The 18,662-nt window shown below is 50.3% G+C and overlaps 2 protein-coding genes across 2 annotated transcripts; one reads left to right on the top strand and one right to left on the bottom strand.

The window, feature by feature from the left end:
• The first annotated feature begins 1,364 nt into the window (after window positions 1-1,364).
• Window positions 1,365-4,587, top strand: FABP3 (fatty acid binding protein 3). Its single transcript, XM_042885571.1, has 4 exons — window positions 1,365-1,497; window positions 2,058-2,230; window positions 4,126-4,227; window positions 4,305-4,587. The coding sequence occupies exons 1-4, from the start codon at window positions 1,425-1,427 to the stop codon at window positions 4,356-4,358; spliced, it is 402 nt and encodes a 133-aa protein (XP_042741505.1). The 5' UTR covers window positions 1,365-1,424; the 3' UTR covers window positions 4,359-4,587.
• An 875-nt stretch (window positions 4,588-5,462) lies between these two features.
• On the bottom strand, window positions 5,463-18,444 carry ZCCHC17 (zinc finger CCHC-type containing 17). The gene is made up of 7 exons (XM_042885606.1): window positions 18,177-18,444; window positions 17,796-17,853; window positions 16,948-17,048; window positions 16,148-16,239; window positions 15,308-15,408; window positions 14,098-14,246; window positions 5,463-6,370 (listed from the first exon to the last, which is right to left on the bottom strand). The coding sequence occupies exons 1-7, from the start codon at window positions 18,216-18,218 to the stop codon at window positions 6,194-6,196; spliced, it is 720 nt and encodes a 239-aa protein (XP_042741540.1). The 5' UTR covers window positions 18,219-18,444; the 3' UTR covers window positions 5,463-6,193.
• Window positions 18,445-18,662: the final 218 nt, after the last annotated feature.

Genomic DNA, 18,662 nt, shown 5'->3' with positions numbered 1-18,662 from the left:
CACATATGTCTGTGTGTGTGTGTCCATGTGTGTGCACATCCATGTCCTGTAGCCCTGCTGCACCAGGGGGATGCTGGGAGCCCCAGGGCCGTGCGCATTTGGGACTCTGATGCCCAAGGGTGGCTCTGGGAGGAGCACAGACAGGTGACCCCTCCAGGCCTGTCCCCAACCTGTGGCACCTGGAGGGTGTATTCAAGGAGCACTGTGCACTCTGGGGGGGAGCTGTGTGACTCCCAGGGCCATGGTTGGATAATAAACTGTGTGTGTTTCCCTGTGACACAGTGCTCCGTGCTCTGTCCCCACGGGGACTGGTGGCTGTCCCGCCCAAGGGACAGGGGCTCCCACTCACAGCCCCTCCAAGGCCATGGGGAGGAGGCTGAACTTGAGCCCCTGGCTATTTTTGGGTGCCTGCAGTGACACCTTAGGGATGGAAAGAGAGACAAAGTGTCCCTGAGTGCCACCCAGGCACGGTTGTTTTGCCCCTGATACCATCACCCTGCAGTGCTGGGTATGGGGACACTCAATGGTTGCCACCCAATCCCCAAACCCAATGGACTGAAATTGGGCAGAAGATGCCAGACCCCCACAGGCTCACCCCTTCCCATAAACATGTCCCCAGAGGTGACAGCCACCTACTGTGTGTCCTCCCGAGTTGGGGACACTTTAGCCAAGGGGACCCCCAGAGCTGTCAGCACAACTGAAGGGGCCGGGGAGGGGCGGGTAATGGGAGGAGGCTCATCACTGAGCCAGGGCGGTGTGCCCACTGGGGCAGGGGACACCAAATTCCACTACCACCTCAATCCCCTGGCATGCTGCAACCCGAGCCTGAAGGAGGAGGGGATCGTGTCCTGGATGTCCAGCCCCGTGGGGACACACCCGTGGGGGAGAGGGGTGGACAGCATCCACGGGACATGGGGGGCTTCAAGCCTGAACCCAGCAGAGCGAAGACCCCAGGGCAGCTGTTGGGATGGGGCCGATTTGAGAGGGTCCAAAAGGCGGTAAACTGAAATCACCAACGATGGGAGGGATGCGGACGCGGCCGTCCTCACCTTCACCGTCCCCGGCACGCACACACGGTCCCGCGTGTCCCCACGGATGCTCCCGTGCCTCAGTTTCCCCCTCTCCATCCACACCTCACCGTGAAGCACGCGGCCGTCGGCACCGCACATCCTCACCTCCACGCACCCACGCGCGTCCGCGACCACCGCGAGGCCGCGCACAGCTCACGGGCAGGGGACGGGGGGCGGAGGGGGCGGCCGGGGGGCGGTGGTTGGCAGCGCTGCCCGTCCCCGTCGGGGTATTTCTGGAGCCTCTTCCCATCATGTGATGGGGCCGGTATTTAAGGAGCCGCGGGGCCGGGCGGCAGCTGCGGGCGGTGCGGCGCTGCGGGGACAGACGGACACGGGGACACGCGCGGCTTCGCCATGGTGGAAGCGTTCGTGGGCGCCTGGAAGCTGGTGGACACGGCCAATTTCGATGAGTACATGAAGGCGTTGGGTGAGTGGAGGGTCGGCAAGGCGGAAATCGCTGTTTTTGTCGCTTTTTTTTTTTTTTTTTTTATGGGGAAGGGGGGGTGGGGATCGTCGGCTGCTGCGTGGGTTTAAAAGGGAAAAATAAAAATAGAAATAATAAAATATAGAAATAAAAATAGGAAAGAGCAACGCGGTGCTGTGCTGGGGAGGGGCTGCTGCCGGGGTGGAGGGGAACGGGTGGAATCCCCTCTCTGAACCCCCCTGCAACCCCGGTGTGGGGGAAGGGCTGATGAAGGGGATCCCAGGGGCTTCGTGCCCCCATCCGCTGTCCTGAATCCTTCATCCCTGGGCAGGATGAGCCCCAGAGGGGTCTGGAGGGGTGGTGACTACAGGTGCTTCCCATTCCACCCAGCCATAAATGTGCAGGATCAGCCCCTGAATGATGCCCAGATCTCCCCCATAGTACGGCCCTGTGGGGATGCAGTGGGTCCCCCCCGTCGATAAAAAAGCCCCCCCAAAAAAACCCAGGAGGGGCTCTGGGGTGATGCATGGGGACACCGCATTGACCCCCTGTCCCCCAACCAGGGGTGGGCTTTGCCACCAGGCAGATGGCCAGCCTGACCAAACCCACCACCATCATCGAGGTGGATGGCGACAAGGTGACGGTGAAGACCCAGAGCACCTTCAAAAACACAGAGATCAGCTTCAAGCTGGGCGAGGAGTTCGATGAAACCACGGCCGATGACAGGCACGTCAAGGTGAGGGAGCCGGGGGGCTGCTTCCTTCCCTCCGCCCTTTGCACCCCTTGCCTCCACTTGCAGCTGGGTTTTGCGGAAGGCGATGCTGTAACCAAGAGGCTGTGTTGCAAAAGAGATTTGGGGGCCACCACGGAGCTTGTAAGACACAAAACTCCTTCCTGCCCCATGGGGAAGCAGGAACAGAGCTGGGTGTGGAGTGAGGTTGGGCTGAAATGGGGCGAGTGCGAGCAAGGCGGTAGTGCCAGGCAGACATTGCAGCATACCTCTGTCTTCATCCTCTGCTCCATCTGCTCAGCCTATCTCGGTGCCATCCATCTTGCTGGGGAACCAGAGCAGCAGAGCAGCAGTAGAGCACAGGTTTGACCCCTAGGAGATATTTCCATGCACAGCTTTGACTATAACCAGCCTGCCTGCTTTGTCTCGTGACAGCTCTGCCCCAAGCTTAGGGCTGCTCTGCTCAGGGTGGTGGAAACTATGCTAAAAGCTCTTTGGCTGCTGGTGTGTGGCAGGGACGTGTGAAGCAGCCAGGGACGTGCCCTTCAGACACCTCTCGGCTGGCTGCCAGAGGGCAGACAATGAAATGGGGCCCCATCTGACAGCCCCCAGGCAGCCAAGCAGGAAGCTATGGAGCAGCTGGGCTGTGGGGTGCTCCAAGGTGAGGAGTCACCAAACTGGGGGGGAACCAGAATGTCTGGGGTGCAGGGAGAGGAGAACTTGAGTTCTGAAGGGAGCTGAGCTGCAGAGCACCCAAGCCATGGGGACACCCAGTGCATTAGGACATCTGTGCTATGGGGACATCAAGTCACAGGGAGACCTGAACTTTGGGGGCTTTGGAGTCATGGAGGTTCCTAAGCGATGGGGACAGCAAGCCATGGGGAGACCTGAGCTGAGAGGACATCCAAGTCATGGGGACACCTAAACCATGAGGAAACCCAAGCTGTGGGGACACACTAATGGGGAGAGCTGAGCTTTGGGGGCATCCAGCCATGAGGAGATCAAAAGCAATGCAGAGTCCCTACCCATGAAGGAAACTAAGTGGGTTGCAGGGACCCACATCATGGTGAGACCCGAGCCATGGGAACATCCAACCGTGGGGTGACTAAGCAATGGGGAGACCTGAGGACATGCAGGTAATGGGGATTCCTAAGCTATGGGGACATCCAACCATTGGGAGATTCAAACTATGAGAAGACCCAAACGATGGAGAATCTTAAGCCATGCAGAGCCCTGATCCATGGAGGCCTTGTGCTGGATGGACTCAAACCATGTCAACCAAGCCACCAGGTCAGCGAGATGCAGCAGCACCTGCGCTGTGCTGGGGACCTGAGCCATGGGAAACCCAGCCCTTGGGTGCCTGTGCAGCAGAGTCACAGGGAGGTTTGCAGAGGACAAGAGGCTGGGACAGCTCGGGGCATGTGGTGCCCTGGGCTGGAGCTGAGAAACGTCACTAGGAGGCAGAGGACTGGGTGCCAGGCAGTGGGGGGATAGCAGAACAGAGCTGGGCAGACAGTGCCACTTCCCATGCTGGCACAGCCAAGCCCTCTATCATGTTAACCTTGGCACTGGCCGGGCTTTCAGGGCTGAATCAACAGCAGCGGCTGTGCAAACAGGAGCCCGAATGAGCAAGGGCTTGTACAACAGCTCAGCTCAGGACACAGCTGTGGGGCAGGGAGGGCAGGGTCACCATGACAGTGGCTCCTGGTGCCAACAGGGGCTACGATTGTGACCCAGCTGGTGTCCTGGGCCAAGCTGGGTGAGTAGAGCCAGGTGGGATGCTGGCACCCAGGGATCCTCAAGGCGCCCTTTGCTGGTGGGTGGGATGAAAAGGAGCATCCAAAGCTGCAAGGATGGAGCAGCAAAGCTCCAACTGTGAGGATTCTGCTCTCTCTACACAGTCATTGGTCAAGCTAGATGGAGGCAAGCTGGTCCACGTGCAGAAGTGGGATGGGAAGGAGACATCACTAGTGCGGGAGCTGAAGGATGGGAAGTTGATTCTGGTAAGTAAATATAAAGGATTTTAGGTGGGCGGATGCCCGAGGTCCCACCCAGTGCTCACAGTGCTCTTTGCCCCCAGACTCTCACCATGGGCAGCGTTGTCTCCACCCGCACCTACGAGAAGGCATCCTAGAGGCTGCCCCAGCTCCCTGCCCAGTGCCAGCTCCAGCGTTGAATCGTCTCTGCCTTCCCCGCGCCGTGCGCAGCTCACCACAGTGCAGGAGCCTTCCAAAGCCACCGTGCCCTGACCCTGCGGTCTTGTGGGGCTGGTTGGGGTGAGGGTGTTTCGTTTGTTATTATTTTTTCTTTTTTTTAATGGAAGAACCCACGTGGAAAAATAATAAAAGCAATGTTGTTACAGAGCTGTGGCTGGCGTGCTTGGGAAAAAGGCTTTTGGCAGGTGCACCCATGGGCTCTCGCCGCCCTCTTTATCTGCTGCACAGCTCACATTGTCTTCCCCCAGGGCAGCCATTGGGCTCACAGACACAGTAACATGTGGGAAAAACCCACCATCAGCCACTGCCCACCGACAGCACTGGTGAGCCCACCCCGGTCCCACTGCACTCAGGCTCTCTGCCACCCATGGCATCAGCGCTGCAGTGCCAGGTGGACACGCAGCCCGTTTTTGTGGAGGGGATATTAGTTCACTGCAATGGCAGCTCTGCTATAAATCATTCAGGATACGAGCACACATCATGCCAACCAAAGCAATCCCTCCCCAGCACTAATCCAGACAGGTGTGCCTGCCAAAGCATCAGGCAATGTGACGTGCCTGGCCACAGAGGAGCTGAGGAGTCAAGGTCAAGAGACATCAGGACCTGGGCTGGAAAGGGAGCAGCCCAAAGTCAGGCTGGCCCACAGGGACCTGAAGGAGTTCAGGGGCTGAAGCCCTGTGCCCAGCCCTGCTGTGCTAAGCAGCACTGGAAACAGCCCCACTTCAGCAAAACCTCCCTGACCTTCAGCTCCAGTTACAGGACTCACCATGCAGTCGCTGCTATAGGCCGTCACCAAAAGGCACAGCGAGCCCCACCGCACACCAGTCTTCTTGTGGCATCCTCACCCCAGGGCAGCCCTGCAGGCTCTGGCAAAGGGCTTCTCCCCTGCCTGGTTATCAGAACTCCATAACATCCCATCTCCTTCCAGGGAGGCAGTTCTCAGCTTGCAGCCAAGGGCTCTTTTATCCACTCTCAAGCTGAAAGCGTGGAGCACGCAAAAGAAAGAGAACAGTACAAAGTACACCTGGAGATTTGAGAGATTTATTTTCCATCCTTTACAAAGGCAGCAAATACACCACAGTTAATGTTTACTTAAAATATCACCGCTCACCACTTCACTTCTTACTCTGCCACTTTCAATGTTTACAGACAAAAAAATGAATGCAGCAGGGGGAGGGTTTGAGTATCAAAGCCAACCTGTGAACCGAGCCCCTCCAGGCAGTGCCTTGCATTGGGAAAGGAGTGGGGTTAGGGCACAGATAGCAGTGCCCTTCCTCGGAGCTGCTGTGCAGCAGGGCTGTACTCAGTCACTGCAGCTGCACCCATCCAACAGAGCACGTGTGCAGGCAGGCTGGGGTGCAGGACACACAGCTCCACCTTTTACAGGCAGCTCCATCCGGGACTGACGTCACAGCTCAGGGCTGCCGCTGACCAGGGAGCCTGCAGGGTGGGGGCAGCTTACCCAGCCCAACAGGAGACTACAGGACAGAGGGGCTGATGAATGGGTGTAGTTAATTAGACTATGCTGGCAGGCACGCCCACTGGCCTCGTTGGGAGAAAAAGGCAGCCCATGCCTAAGGTAACAGAGGAAAACTCACAGCAAAGTCAACAACTTGAACAACACAGGCTGAGCATTACTTTTGGAAGAAGGAAACTCCTTGCCTTGCTGCAAGAAGCACGCTGACTTGCTCCTGCTTGCTCCCAGCAGCACATTCCAGGGATTCACAACAGCAGTGCCCCTCTCTGCCTGCTGTCACTCTTTGGTCTTCTTCTTATGCTTCTTTTTCTTCTTCTTCTGAGCCTTGCTGGTCTTCCCCGAATGCTTGGCCCTCTTGCTGGCTGGCTGAGCCCCATCGCTGTCCGAGTCAGAGCTGTCTGAGTCAGACTCAGAGGACTGCTTACTCTTGTGCTTCTTTTTCTTCTTCTTCTCCTATCAAATGAAGCAAAACAAATACAGCTTTGCACGTGGGAAAACCGTCACTTGTGTTCACCAGGGCACTGAGCCACTTGCTGTCGTGAGAGCCTGAAAAGCTGTGAGAGAAGTGAGCCTGTCCCAACACGACGACGCACGCAGCTGCACGGACTTTGCCCATAGCTACAGCAGGCACTGCCTGACAGCTGCAGGACAGAGGTGGGTACCGGAATGGAAATCCCAGCCCGAATACTGGTAGTCACATCACAGAGAGATCTCCACTTATCTAAGGCTATTCCTTTTTATAGGGGTTGACAGGAAGAGAAAACTTTCGCCAACCAAATGTGTTTCTAAAACAGCCAGCTGGAAGTGAGAGCTATCCCTGCTTCCCCACATCATCAGCAGCCCACAGCCTGCCAGGAAAAGCACACTAACGCACTGGAGCACTAACAACAACAACAACAACACCCTCCTCCTCACTGCAAAGCCCGAGCGCAGCCAAAATGCAGAGGGATGGTTTGGAAATCTCAGCCATCACAGTCATTACCTGGGAACCACAGAGAGAGGGACAGACGGTCCTGCAGGGCCTGCCAGCACACCACAGCCCTGAGAGCAGCTGTGCTGGGGCAGACCCCACACCACCCCCTCCCACCCCCCAAGGCCAAAAACGTTTTTCAGATGTGAAGTTTCCCTTGGCCCTCCCTGGAGGGGAGATGGGATGAGGAAAGCACCCTTTGGCAATAAGTCTCTTTGCACAATCTCATCTCCCCACCACGTGGCAGGCAGAGGTTGGGGCATCGCTGAGCCCCCAGGGCTGCATTTCTGTGAGGCTCTGAAACAAAAGCTGTACAGTACTCAAGAGGGACCTAACATTTATAGGCAGAAAAAGACCAGCTGATGCTTGAATACATCATGCAAGGAACTTTATAAGAGGAACTGAGCTTCGAGGCACTGAGCAGTAACTTCTTAGCACAGATTACTCTGAAATCAGTACTGCAGCACACCTCCTCCCAAAGTCGCATCAGACAGAGAATTTCAAGGCAGACAAAGACTATTTAACAGCGTGGGGGTGGCAATTTGTATCGATTTAATTAGACAGCAGGACTGAAGGGGGAATGCCATCTGGCTGTGCAGGCAGCACTTGAAGACCAGCACCAGCCCTGCTGTGCCCCACACCACAAGCAGCTGGGCCACCACCTGCAGGGTGCAAACCACGCAGCACCAGAGGGGAGCAGAATAGCAGCACCATGATTCTGGGAAGTAAATTAAAGCACCATGCAGGTGAGCAGGCCCAAGATGCAGTATGTTGTAAAGCATGCAGAGACTGTGTCCAGCAAGCATTCCGTCCAGCAGCAAGCACTCACAGCTTTCCTCCACAGTCGTATCAACACTAAGAGACTTTTCTCTGCAGATGCCTACCGTGAATTTTCATTGCAGTTCAAGCACGTAAAAAGGATGCAAGAAAAGCAGCAAAATGGAGTTTCACGAAGCAGAGATGGGCCAGCAAGGCCAGCCATGCCACTGCAAATGCCTGTGATAGGCTTAGACAACAGCAGTGAGGAATGCAGCCCAGCCAGCAAAGCTTGCTGCTCTAAGCCCTACACTGGTGTTTTTGCTTGAACTGTGCTCATTCCTGGACAGTGTGTGTGCTAACTGCTCTGACCTGTATACGTAAGACTGGGCACAGACTTTCCCAAGCTTGCTGAAAACCAGCAGCCAGTTGCATTATCCAGTTACACAGGCAAGTCCAAGTGCTGGTTGTACTCAATGAGGCTTTTCCCCCATCTGCAGTCCAGCTGGGGGTTGGACTCGATGATCTCTGGAGGTCCCTTCCAACCCCTACAATTCTGTGATTCTGTGATTCCTGTCCCCCCATGCACACTCTACCACACACATCTTACTCAGACTTGCCACACTGCCACAGTTCACAAGCACTGCGCTCTCCATGCCCAGTTTGGGCCCAAAAATGGCTCCTGCTGAAAGCACCAAACACGTGGGTTTGCAAAAACACAGCTGGAGTGGAAGCGAGCTCCTGGAAACAGCCTCCAAGTGGGGCAAAAGCAAAGAGCCACTGCCAGAGATGGGCACTGCTACTGACAATCCCAAACACAAATTCAGTGTTTGCCATATAAAACGTGCTTTACATTCCACCATGCAAGGAAGCATAACATGAGAAGCCTGGAGACCCCAAGCTAGCAGCTCTGCTTATTTTCAATGCCAATGACCTCAAGGTCACCCGTGGGCTTGCAGCAGAGCTTTACTGGAAGAGGCCTGCTGTAAATCACACCCCTCCTTGGCAGGGCTGATTGTGCCATGCACTCACTTCATGAGGAAACTCAAGAAAGCAGTGAGCCCAATGGCACAGTTGTGCAAGACACTGGGCCACAGGCAGAACAAGTTTTCTGGAAGGTCTCCTCTCTTAGCTAGCTGCTCTGTGCATCCACAGCCAACCCAGAAGAACAGTTAAGCCAAGGAAGAGGAAAAGAATGCATGAACAGGCAAAGGGAACATCACCATCAGCCATGGGTACACAAGTGATGCCTGCACAGAACCAGAATGACTCACGTGGGCAAGTATTTCTACCTGCTCCAACAAAGCTGGGATCAGAACTGGGTGCTGAAGATCTGAATGCAGCACTGACACTGTGGGCCTGTCCTGAGTCACTCTGGGATGCCTGCAGCACTGCCTGGGGCTGGCTACACACCCACCCCACCCAGGCAAAAACAGCCATCCCAGCTAAAAAACTGGAAAGCATCCACCTAAAGGAAACTCACTTCACAGAAGGAAGCCTGAGAAAGGCAACGTGCCTGCTCACCACAAGACTGCAAACGAAGAAACCAGTACTCGTGTGAGAAACAGTTGTTAAGAACAGAAAAATAATAAATGAGGTAAAGATGGGGGGGAAAATCCCCTGTAATAACTGACTTTTCCATCCTGACTCTGCTGCTGTTGGCTTGAAGGTCCTCTGGCAACTCACTGTGACAAGGGAGGATGTTAAAGCCAGGACCATGTGGTGTGGAAGTATTCTTTAACAGGGCATCTCACCCAGCTGCTGGCAGCCCTCCAGCGCCTCACCTCATGCTGTAAAGGGCAAGCTGTCTTCAGATTGCTTGGGGAAAAAATGCAATGAGCCCAGAGAAGGCTGAGTTCTCCCCTTCCTCCCCACGAGACATTCCTTCCATTAGCTTCAGTCACTTCCAGGCAAGCGTGGTGTCCATATGAATACACCAGCTTACAGGAAGACAAGCTGAGGGGTGTATGTGTTTCATTTAATAACACATCCTCCCCCAAGAGTGGGGACACGAGCAGCCCATCTAAAAATCTCAATTCAGCATGGATAACATGCCATAGCACCAGATAGACACTCAAATAAGGACAAAGAAAGAAGGAAGCTAGTAGCTTATTAAATGTGAAACACAGCAATTATTTTAGGGAGACCACGTAGCAAAGTCAAGGCACAGCTTAGAGCTGAGTATCAAACAAGGAGTCATCTCAGACCCCAGGGAAGATTCAGAGAACCAAGCTGACTGCACACCTAGCAGCCTCTTGGCAAGTGTCAGTTCCTGTAGCTCCACAACAGCACCACCATAACTGTGGCAACACCAACTTCACTACAAAGACTCACATGGCAAGGGCAGAAGCAAATCACCACCATCTTCCTCTGAAGACTGTGAAGAGTTAAATCTTCCAGGAAAAAGGACACAGCGTGGAGAATTTTCTCAAGCTTTTCCAGTCTGTGAACGTGGTGAGAAAACTGGAGAAGACTTTAACTAACAGTTTCATCCCAGAGCTTGGGAAGCTGTCTCAGCATGCGAAGGCTGAAGATAAGACAGGATGTCACATCTGTCCCCTCAGGATTACGGGGAGAGATACACCAATAACAGAGGAAAAGCCACTAGACCACAGAGTTTAAGTGCCAGCATGCTGGCACAGGATGAGCAGCACTCAGCTGCCTTCCCATGCTCCACTGGGTGCCAGGCTCACTCTGCTCACCAGGACCTACCTGCACTGCACAGCCTTCCTCTGGTTTACACGTCAGTGCCACAGTAAATGTCCAAACTCTGCCTTTAATAACAGCAGCAAAGCCTCCCCAGGCCCAGAGCTGCAGATGGGTCTCCAGAAGGGATTGCTGCTGATGGATGAAGCTGAGCTCTGCTGTTCTCAGGCACACCCAGGCACTCCCTCAGGACTACAAACACTGCATTTGTGCAAGCACTGTGAGAGAATTTTGCCCAAATTTTGCCCAAGTTCAAATGCTGGCCCTCTCTGACCATCTTTACAAGTACAAAGACCATTACAGTTCCTCATATGCACTGCACTGTTCAGTACCTCTACTACAGTTCTACCCAAATGGAACAAACTTGCTTCAAAATCCCTCAAATACAAGAAAAAAAAAAACAACTGTGTTGAGGGATGGCACACAGAAGCTGAGCAGCTGGGCTACAGCCTGACAGCCCTGCCTTTCCCATTGCCAGGTGTTCTGAAGAAGCTGGTACTGTGAAGGGGCACCACACTGCTCCAGGCCTCTTCCTGTTCTTTGTAAGACAAATTGCTTGGGGCTACATTCTAAGAATGTTATAACGGCTCATTCCTTCTACAGGTATTTGATTTTGAGATAAGAGGGGAGTGTCCACAACTCTCAAAGAAGTTTAAAGAATTTTTCGCCAGCACTTTGTGGCCTTGGTGTGTTTAGAGCCTTTATGTCTGTCCTTGTGATAAAGGAAAATGGATTTCCAGCTGTCTGTCCTCCTGCATCTCCAGCAAGGTGCAGGTATTCTTAAGTTTTTATTAAAAAATACAAAATAAAAAAATCCATCTCTCAGCTTAGTATTAAGCAAGACTCGTTATGTAAATAAAAATATATATTTTATCCCTACTTTAAGGATCAGTTAGAATTTATTTGATGAGAAGAGTCTAGACTATGGCCATTTATCAAACAGCAGAAGTCAGAAAAGCATAAGAAAGGATGTTAAAGAGAACAGCATTCTGTGTGAAGAAAGTGGATTTGACTGCAGTGCCCCAAGCTATTGCCATTTCAGAATTAGGAAAACAAGTACTAGCAACGGGCAAGGACAGATGAGCTTGATGAGTTACAGGTCATTGAACAAACAACACTTAACAAGGTGTGGTTTGAAGTGAAAGACAGCAGGAATACTTCATGGTAATCTTTTACAGGACGGGAGAAAAAGCTGCAAGGATTGCAGAAAAGCAACCACAGATCACATTTAGCACACAACTCCAGTGACCATTGCAAAACCACAGGTCATTTTTGTCAAGTTCAAATTAAAGATACTCCTCCTAGTGCTGAAACAGCAGTTCTTTCCTCAAGGGGGCAAGAGAGAAGAATCAGAAGGGTTTGGTTTTTTTTCTCAGCACGCCTCCCTGCTACGCAAGCTCAGCACAGCCACGATGCCGTGTTCCCATAGGAGCTCCTTCACCCTGTGACCCGCAGAGTAAAAGTGAAAGGGACACAGCAGCAGCCTGCACAGCTGTCAAGGCTGCTCAGATGCTCTCTGGTATTTCCACAGCACAGTGACAGCACCCGATGAGCTTCTGCCACCAGCCACCGTTTTCTCACTGGTAACAGGAGGCGTGAGCACTGACATGGCGATCTGAAAGCAGGAAGCCTTGTACCCACTGTCATTCCAGAAGCTGATGCTCTCTGAGTGCAGAGAGCTCCACTCTGTAAATGTCATACAGTTCAGGCAGAAGAGCAGAGTACCAAAGAGCTTTGTTTTCATCTCCACTGTGGGACGAAGGAGATTCCAGTGGGACAAAAAACACTGTTTTTTCTCCAGGACTCCCACAAACCAAGACTACACAGCAACAAACCACCATACAGTGACTCTGGGGATGGCATGGACACAAAGCAGAGAGTAAGTTCTCCAGAGCATCTCTTTAAGGAGAGCGTGGAGGGTGGGAAGAGCACTCAGGGACTGCAAGAAACTATCAGATCAGGGACACAGAAAATGCATACAATGAACAACCTGCAGCTATTACTATGACACTGAACAGCAGTTTCCTATCTACCAAGCACCTCTCTACTCACTAAAAATATATTTCCACACCTATGTAACAAACATCAGATGGGATGAGGTTTGCAAAGTAATTCTCACTAGGTAGACTGAGCTATTTCTATTTTGTGCTAATCCTCTCGGGGATCCAGGCAAGCAGGGAAGCACAATGATGGCTCCCAGACAAGATCACAGCAGGCTCCCAAGCCAACAAGGGAGCTATTCATTTCAAGGATCCCACATCCTGCCTCTAGAAAGCTCAGTTTTATTTTCCAGCACTGGAAAACATCTGAAAACTTTTGATCTCCTTCTTGAGAAGGGAGAAGATCAAAGAAACAAGCAACATTTAAAGCAAGGCTGTTCATCCACAGACTGAAAAACAAAAAAAAAGTAATTCACAGCAGTGACCCACATATCCTGCAGTCCCAGCAAGGCAAGGCTCCAAAGGGAACCCCTACAAGCACCAACGTGATAAAGCACCATTTGTGTACCTCCCAGTACAGGTTTTCCCCAACAGCACTGAAATAACAGCTACACTGTAAGACAAAGTGAGCCATCACAGGTAAATCATCCTTGTTCTAGAGGGAGAAGAATTCCAGGTAGGAGAAACGAGCTCCGCTGAGTTTCTGCCAACAGCCTGCTCTCACAATGGCAAGACAGAAACTGATGGCTGAAAGTCACAGATAGGCTGGGATCTAGGAAACAAGTCAGTTCAGTTGACTGCCTCCAAGACCAGAAGAGAAAAGAGGACATGTATGCTACACTGCAGCATAATAACACACTGCAGACGAGCCCAACACAATTCTTGAATGAGAGCCACACTGGGAAGCAAAGCACATCTCACTGCCTCTTCCAAAAGTTCCCCCCTTCTTCAGCCTGATCTGCTTCTGAACATGGGAAATCCCACTGCCTTTCCTGTCTGTTGCACCTCTCTGGGAAAACAGAATGGTTGTAAGGCTGTGGAAGAAAAAAAAAAAAAGGAAGAAAAAGGCTTTGGAAGAATGATGGATGCTCATGATGTGAAGGTGACTGACAAAATGTTTACTTACCCAAGTCTCAAAGCAGAATGTTCATTTCTGTGCAATGAGACACACCACCAACCACTCCTGTTTTAGATTCAAGTTTCTTCTAATTTTATTTTTTTTTTTTTCTTAATTAAATCAGAAACCAGCATTCAACCATTCTAACATTCAGATACAAAACCATAAAAGATCCCTGGAAATTTGTAATTTTATAGCCTGGAAATGGAGTATGCTTCCCGTGCAAATACAGTCTGTGATTTTACCCTGGCATGTGCACATATGTCAAGTTCACATCACAGAGGCTGGCAGGGCAGCAGTGGGCATTTGCTTCAGATTAAAGAAAAGTGGTTGGATAAGAGCAGCAAGAAAGAAGACAAAAGAGGGCTGTTGGCAAGAAACGTGGAAATTCAGGAAACCTAAGTAAGTTCTATTGAGCTTCAGAATAAGAAAAAGATGCCTTTCTTACCTCTTCTGAGAGCTATGCATTGTAACACAGCTTAGGGACAGTTAACTAGAATAAAAGGAGACAGTACAAGAAATGCTGCAGTCTGCAGAAAAGGCTGCCGTTCAGCTAAAGACCCCCCCCACAACTGAGCCACTTCCTCAGCCCAGCACTGGCACTCAATCACCTGCTGCAGATCACAGGTGAACTCAACAGAACCATCTTGTCTGGCTCACCTTCCCAGACGTGCAGTAAGGTACCTCATACCTTCTTCCTTTTCTTTGAAGAATCACCAGACAAGCTGCTCTTCCTGCGTCTTTCACATTCTGCTGCTGCCACCTCCTCCTCTTCCTCTTCCGGAATCAGGCTGTATTTGGTCCCTCCAGGCTGCACGAAACACTCCTTGGCAAAATGACCTGCAAAAGAGAGTTTGAAGGAGCAATCCCTCTCCATCCTCAGACAGTTCTATTTTGTACAACTGCACTTCATGCACCCAAAGTGCCAACAACAACCTTTTTGTATTAGTAGCCACAATACAACAATCTCAAATGTACTTTTCTTGCCCAGGTATTTGTATTACTTTAGCATGCCCTGATTGAAAAAGATGAGAATAGGTGCAAAATACAACATTTTGGAAAGATTAGACAAAGCAAAGCTAAGAGACTCAATAAGAACAGGAAAATAAGGGCAAGGACTTAAGCAGCACGGAAAAGTATACATGGAAGGGACAGACATCTGGTGGGGGAGTGGAAGAATGCAGGATCTAGGTAAGTTTGGGGGTTTCTTCAGAATGGAATTTTATAAGGCCACTGCACAGAACCATACTGGTGTTTAATAGCTGCCTTCCTATCTGCCTTTATTAACCTTCTCCAAAATAGCATCAACTCCAGCCTTACCACTTACAAACGAGAAGTTGGGTGCAGCAAAAACTCAGGATACAAAGAACGACCTCAGCACTTGCAAAGCTACTGTAGAAGTACCACACAAGCCAACTTCTCACTGCTGCACTAAGCAAAATACAAAAGCCTCAGGTAAAAATGCTTACTTGGAGCTGCAAGACAGCTGCTTATAAACTTACACTACATTTCTAGCAACTAATCAGTCAAGTCATGTTCACTGACCTTTCCTACCCTCATTAAACGGTCTGGTGAAGGCACGCATTTATTTCTCACAAGGCAAAACTGGAATGAAGCCTTGGTTATAAAGACAAGTTAACAAAAACACAGGAAGAAGAGAACCCATACTCAGAAGCAAGCTCGGGGATGCAATTTTAAGAAAAACACCTTCTAAAAGTAATTTACTTGAGTCTTCACTTTGCACAATAATTAATAGAAAACGCTGCTCTCCTCAAAGCAAAACTTAGCCTTTACAAAACAAAATGCAGTACAACAGCCATCACTACAATTCCATCCATAGGTCACTACCTGGTTGGAACCAGGCTGTGTCAAAAGAACAAAACAACCCCACAGAAACATACCTTTGCAGCCACATTTCTTGCACACAGTGTTCAAGACAGCTTCAAGGGTGATCTTCTGACTGGTGTAGTCCCTAAATGTGCGTTTTTTTCTCTCATCCTGACTGGGAAGAGAAGACAAAGCTCCACTTTCAATCTCAACCCTTTTTACTCACACATAGGCAAGCTTAATTTCCCCCACCCCTTCCAAACATTGCTCTAAAAGCACAATTAAGCTAAATCAAAGAATAGAGCTGACCACCTATACATGAAAATAAAGCAAATCATTAAGAGCATGTTACTGCTACCTTCTATTTTAAGATCAGCTGAACATCCTCTACACAAAGCAAGTAAATGCTATAAGCTGCAATTAAGTCCTTGACAGTAACATCTGCATGATGTAGGTGAATACACACACTTCTCCAGCATGAAAATAAGAGATTTTTTTGAGCTGCAAGACATGGCACAGGAAAAAGTACAGAAGGAAGCTCTGGAACATCTGAGCAGTCGAGATTTGGTTCCCTACCATGTACAAGTGAGTCTGTGCCCATCCTGGATGAACAACTTTCCCAGAACAAGTGCACAACCACCACTAAATGCAAGAACCAAAATGCTACCAGGGTGCACAGGGGTGGAATTCACTGCTGGAGTGAAATTCTTGCCAGCCTCTAAGCAGCACAACCAAGGAAGCACCTTTAGTCAGCCCCCCAACCAGCCAGTGCACTGCTCAGCAGCTCAGGAAGAGCTTCTCTCACCCTCTGAAGGAAGGAGGACCTTGAGGATAATTATGGCAGGAAGGCTAGGAAGGAAAGGCAGGGAAAAGCAGGCAGCAGCAGTTACACTCTACTCAGTAGATTTACCTACTCAAGGGAAACATTGTTTGGATCAAGATCTTTCCCTGTGCCTTGGTTAACAACCTTCATGGAAAGGGACAGTTTCAGTTTGTCATCCTTCACCTGGAAGAGAAGTAAATGGAATAAGAAGAGTAAATGACACGATGCTAATTAATGCAATCCATCTGGAGGCCTACAGAGAAGAAATGAAATTGGTAGCAGAGCAGAGCACTATAAAGAATACCAACCCAAAGCAATTCTGTTCTATTATACTGTAGCTGCATTTTCAGTGTAGAGCATTCCAATAAAAAAAACAGCTTCTGCTTAAGTAGCTGACCCAGAAAAAAGACAAGATCACTAAAAGTCTTTTTGGATTAACAGAGGATCTATATGCCCAAACCCACACCAGGGAAGAATTGGAAGCTCTCCAAAAAATCTCAGATACATGACCCACAGGGGAGATCCCCCAGATCAGAAGCTTAGCAAAACTGCATACTGAAAAATGAAGTTGTATGAGCCTTCTCCTTACAGCCCTTCACAACACAAGGTGAGAACGGGTGTGCAGGAAGGAGTAGAATTCTGTTGCTTTTCAGTCAAAAGCTTTAATGAAGACCCCTTTCCTGAACTGCATTATTTTGAGCCACAGGTCAGCGCCCAAAGTCACATCTGAAAGCAGGCACAGCTCAGCCACTAGCAAAAATCAACACATCACACCCCTAACAAAGCCATGAGCCCCTGCACACAGAATTTCAAGGTTCACTGTTCTTACAGCATACTGTATTACAATATACAATATCTACACAGCACAAAAGGAACGAGAATTCAAGTTACCTCTTTTCCAATGAGTTTCACCCATACTTTGTCTCCAACATCTACTATCTCTGAGGGTTTATCTATGCGGCAGGAGGACATGTGAGTCTTATGAACAAGGCCTGATGGGAATTTTGGAAGAAGGGGAAAAGAAAAAAATGAAATTGTGCCCTATTAAGAAATAATACTAGAAAACAAACACTATTCATTTTTTTTTTTATCTTCAGCTCATCCTTTTTACCACGTCTACTTTTGTGTATGTGTGGTAATGTCAGCACAGTAATATGTGCATGAAGAAGTACAGAAGCACAGTTTGTTTAGGCTCTGCACCTCACAGCTTCTCTACAGCAGACACATTTCTGCCCAAAACCTTTATTAGAAGTGGTACAAAAGGAGCTGGGCACTTTTGGATCAGTGGGAAGTGATTATTTGTTGGATAACAGAACAACAAGCTACCATTGCTCCTTCTGTAAAATCACTTGGTTTCACACTGCATGTTTCCCACAGCTGTAGACAGAGCTTGAAAACAGCCATGATTTGCTTTATCTGAGTTTTATTTCAGTCTTCTGCATTAAGCTCATTCAGTACGACCAGTAGAGAAATAAGCAGGGCAAACCATTAAGTTGTAGTGATTCCCTGCTTTGTCTATATTTAAATATACCACACTTGGGAAAAAGCCATATCTAAACAGACCTCAGCCTCACATGCAAGCATACCATCTAAATTCTACTATCTGAGAGCATCAACTGCTGCCTTGTTTTTAAAAAACACTTCTTCTAAAAGCTGCCAAGTGCTTAATTCTGAGGCTGGCTGTTTGGCTCGGGCACACCAACATGTAACCGAGTCCAAACAAAATAACAGAAACAAACCTTGCTTCCTGCAGCCTGGGATTTTTATAAATGCCCCATATTCTGTCACAGCAGCCACCTGTGAAGAAAATGAACACATTTAAGAGCAAGCCCTTAAAACACACCTGCTCCCAATAAAGTGGCTAGAACACACACGACATCCAGAGGGTTCATGTGATTTCCTAGAACTCTGGGCACCACAGCAGGTTACAGCCAGCACTGCTTGCTAAAAAGAGCAGATGAGGCCAGCTGCTCCTGTGCTACCCAGACAAGCACCTTATAGACGCTTATACACACACGTGAGCACACACACACGGATGTACACGGAAATCTGCCCAAACTAAGCAGCGCTGAGGAACACAGCCGCACTTTCCTCCGATTCCCAGCGCTGCGCTCACACACCTCGCCCTGGAAGATGGCGTAGAGCTCCGGCAGCGGCTCCATCACCTCAGCACCGGGGGGTGACACACTGCAGGGACTCCAGCGCCGCCCACGGCATCCGCGGCCGCCTCCCTGCCGGCTCCAGCTACCGCACCGACACTAGAGCCGCCTTAAGTACAGAAGGTTAATTAAAAAAGAACGCTTCCCGTGACCAAATCCTCAGACAAACCCACTACAAAGTCACATCTCGCTCGCTGCTAACATTGAGCCACCTCCGCACCGCCCTCACCCGAGGCGCCCCCTCAGCCCACCAATCGCCGCGGGCAATACTGGCGGGAGCCAAGAATCAGCCAATCGAAGTGACCGATGTTATCTTGCGCCCTCCCCTTAACCTCTCCGGCGTCAGCGCGGCCAATCCGTGCGAGGAGCGCGCGTAGCTTTCAAGCGGAGTCCTTACGTCTTCTCTACGCGACGGAAGGAAGGCGGGACATCCGGGAAAGCTCCTCC

The sequence above is a fragment of the Lagopus leucura genome, unplaced genomic scaffold (assembly GCF_019238085.1).
Source record: "Lagopus leucura isolate 7727_CA_CO unplaced genomic scaffold, USGS_WTPT01 Super-Scaffold_100051, whole genome shotgun sequence".
Classification (NCBI taxonomy): domain Eukaryota; kingdom Metazoa; phylum Chordata; class Aves; order Galliformes; family Phasianidae; genus Lagopus; species Lagopus leucura.
This window is presented reverse-complemented; position numbering and strand designations above follow the sequence as displayed.

Bases quoted from the DNA above. Each gene is read 5' to 3' on its own strand.
- FABP3 (XM_042885571.1), top strand. From the start codon at position 1,425: ATGGTGGAAGCGTTCGTGGGCGCCTGGAAGCTGGTGGACACGGCCAAT. The intron at 1,498-2,057 runs GTGAGTGGAGGG...TCCCCCAACCAG, and splicing joins TGAGTACATGAAGGCGTTGG to GGGTGGGCTTTGCCACCAGG. The intron at 2,231-4,125 runs GTGAGGGAGCCG...CTCTCTACACAG, and splicing joins CCGATGACAGGCACGTCAAG to TCATTGGTCAAGCTAGATGG.
- ZCCHC17 (XM_042885606.1), bottom strand. From the start codon at position 18,218: ATGGAGCCGCTGCCGGAGCTCTACGCCATCTTCCAGGGCGAG. The intron at 17,854-18,176 runs GTGTGTGAGCGC...TTTTCTTCACAG, and splicing joins ACGCCATCTTCCAGGGCGAG to GTGGCTGCTGTGACAGAATA. The intron at 6,371-14,097 runs GTATGAGGTACC...TTCATTTGATAG, and splicing joins CTTCAAAGAAAAGGAAGAAG to GAGAAGAAGAAGAAAAAGAA.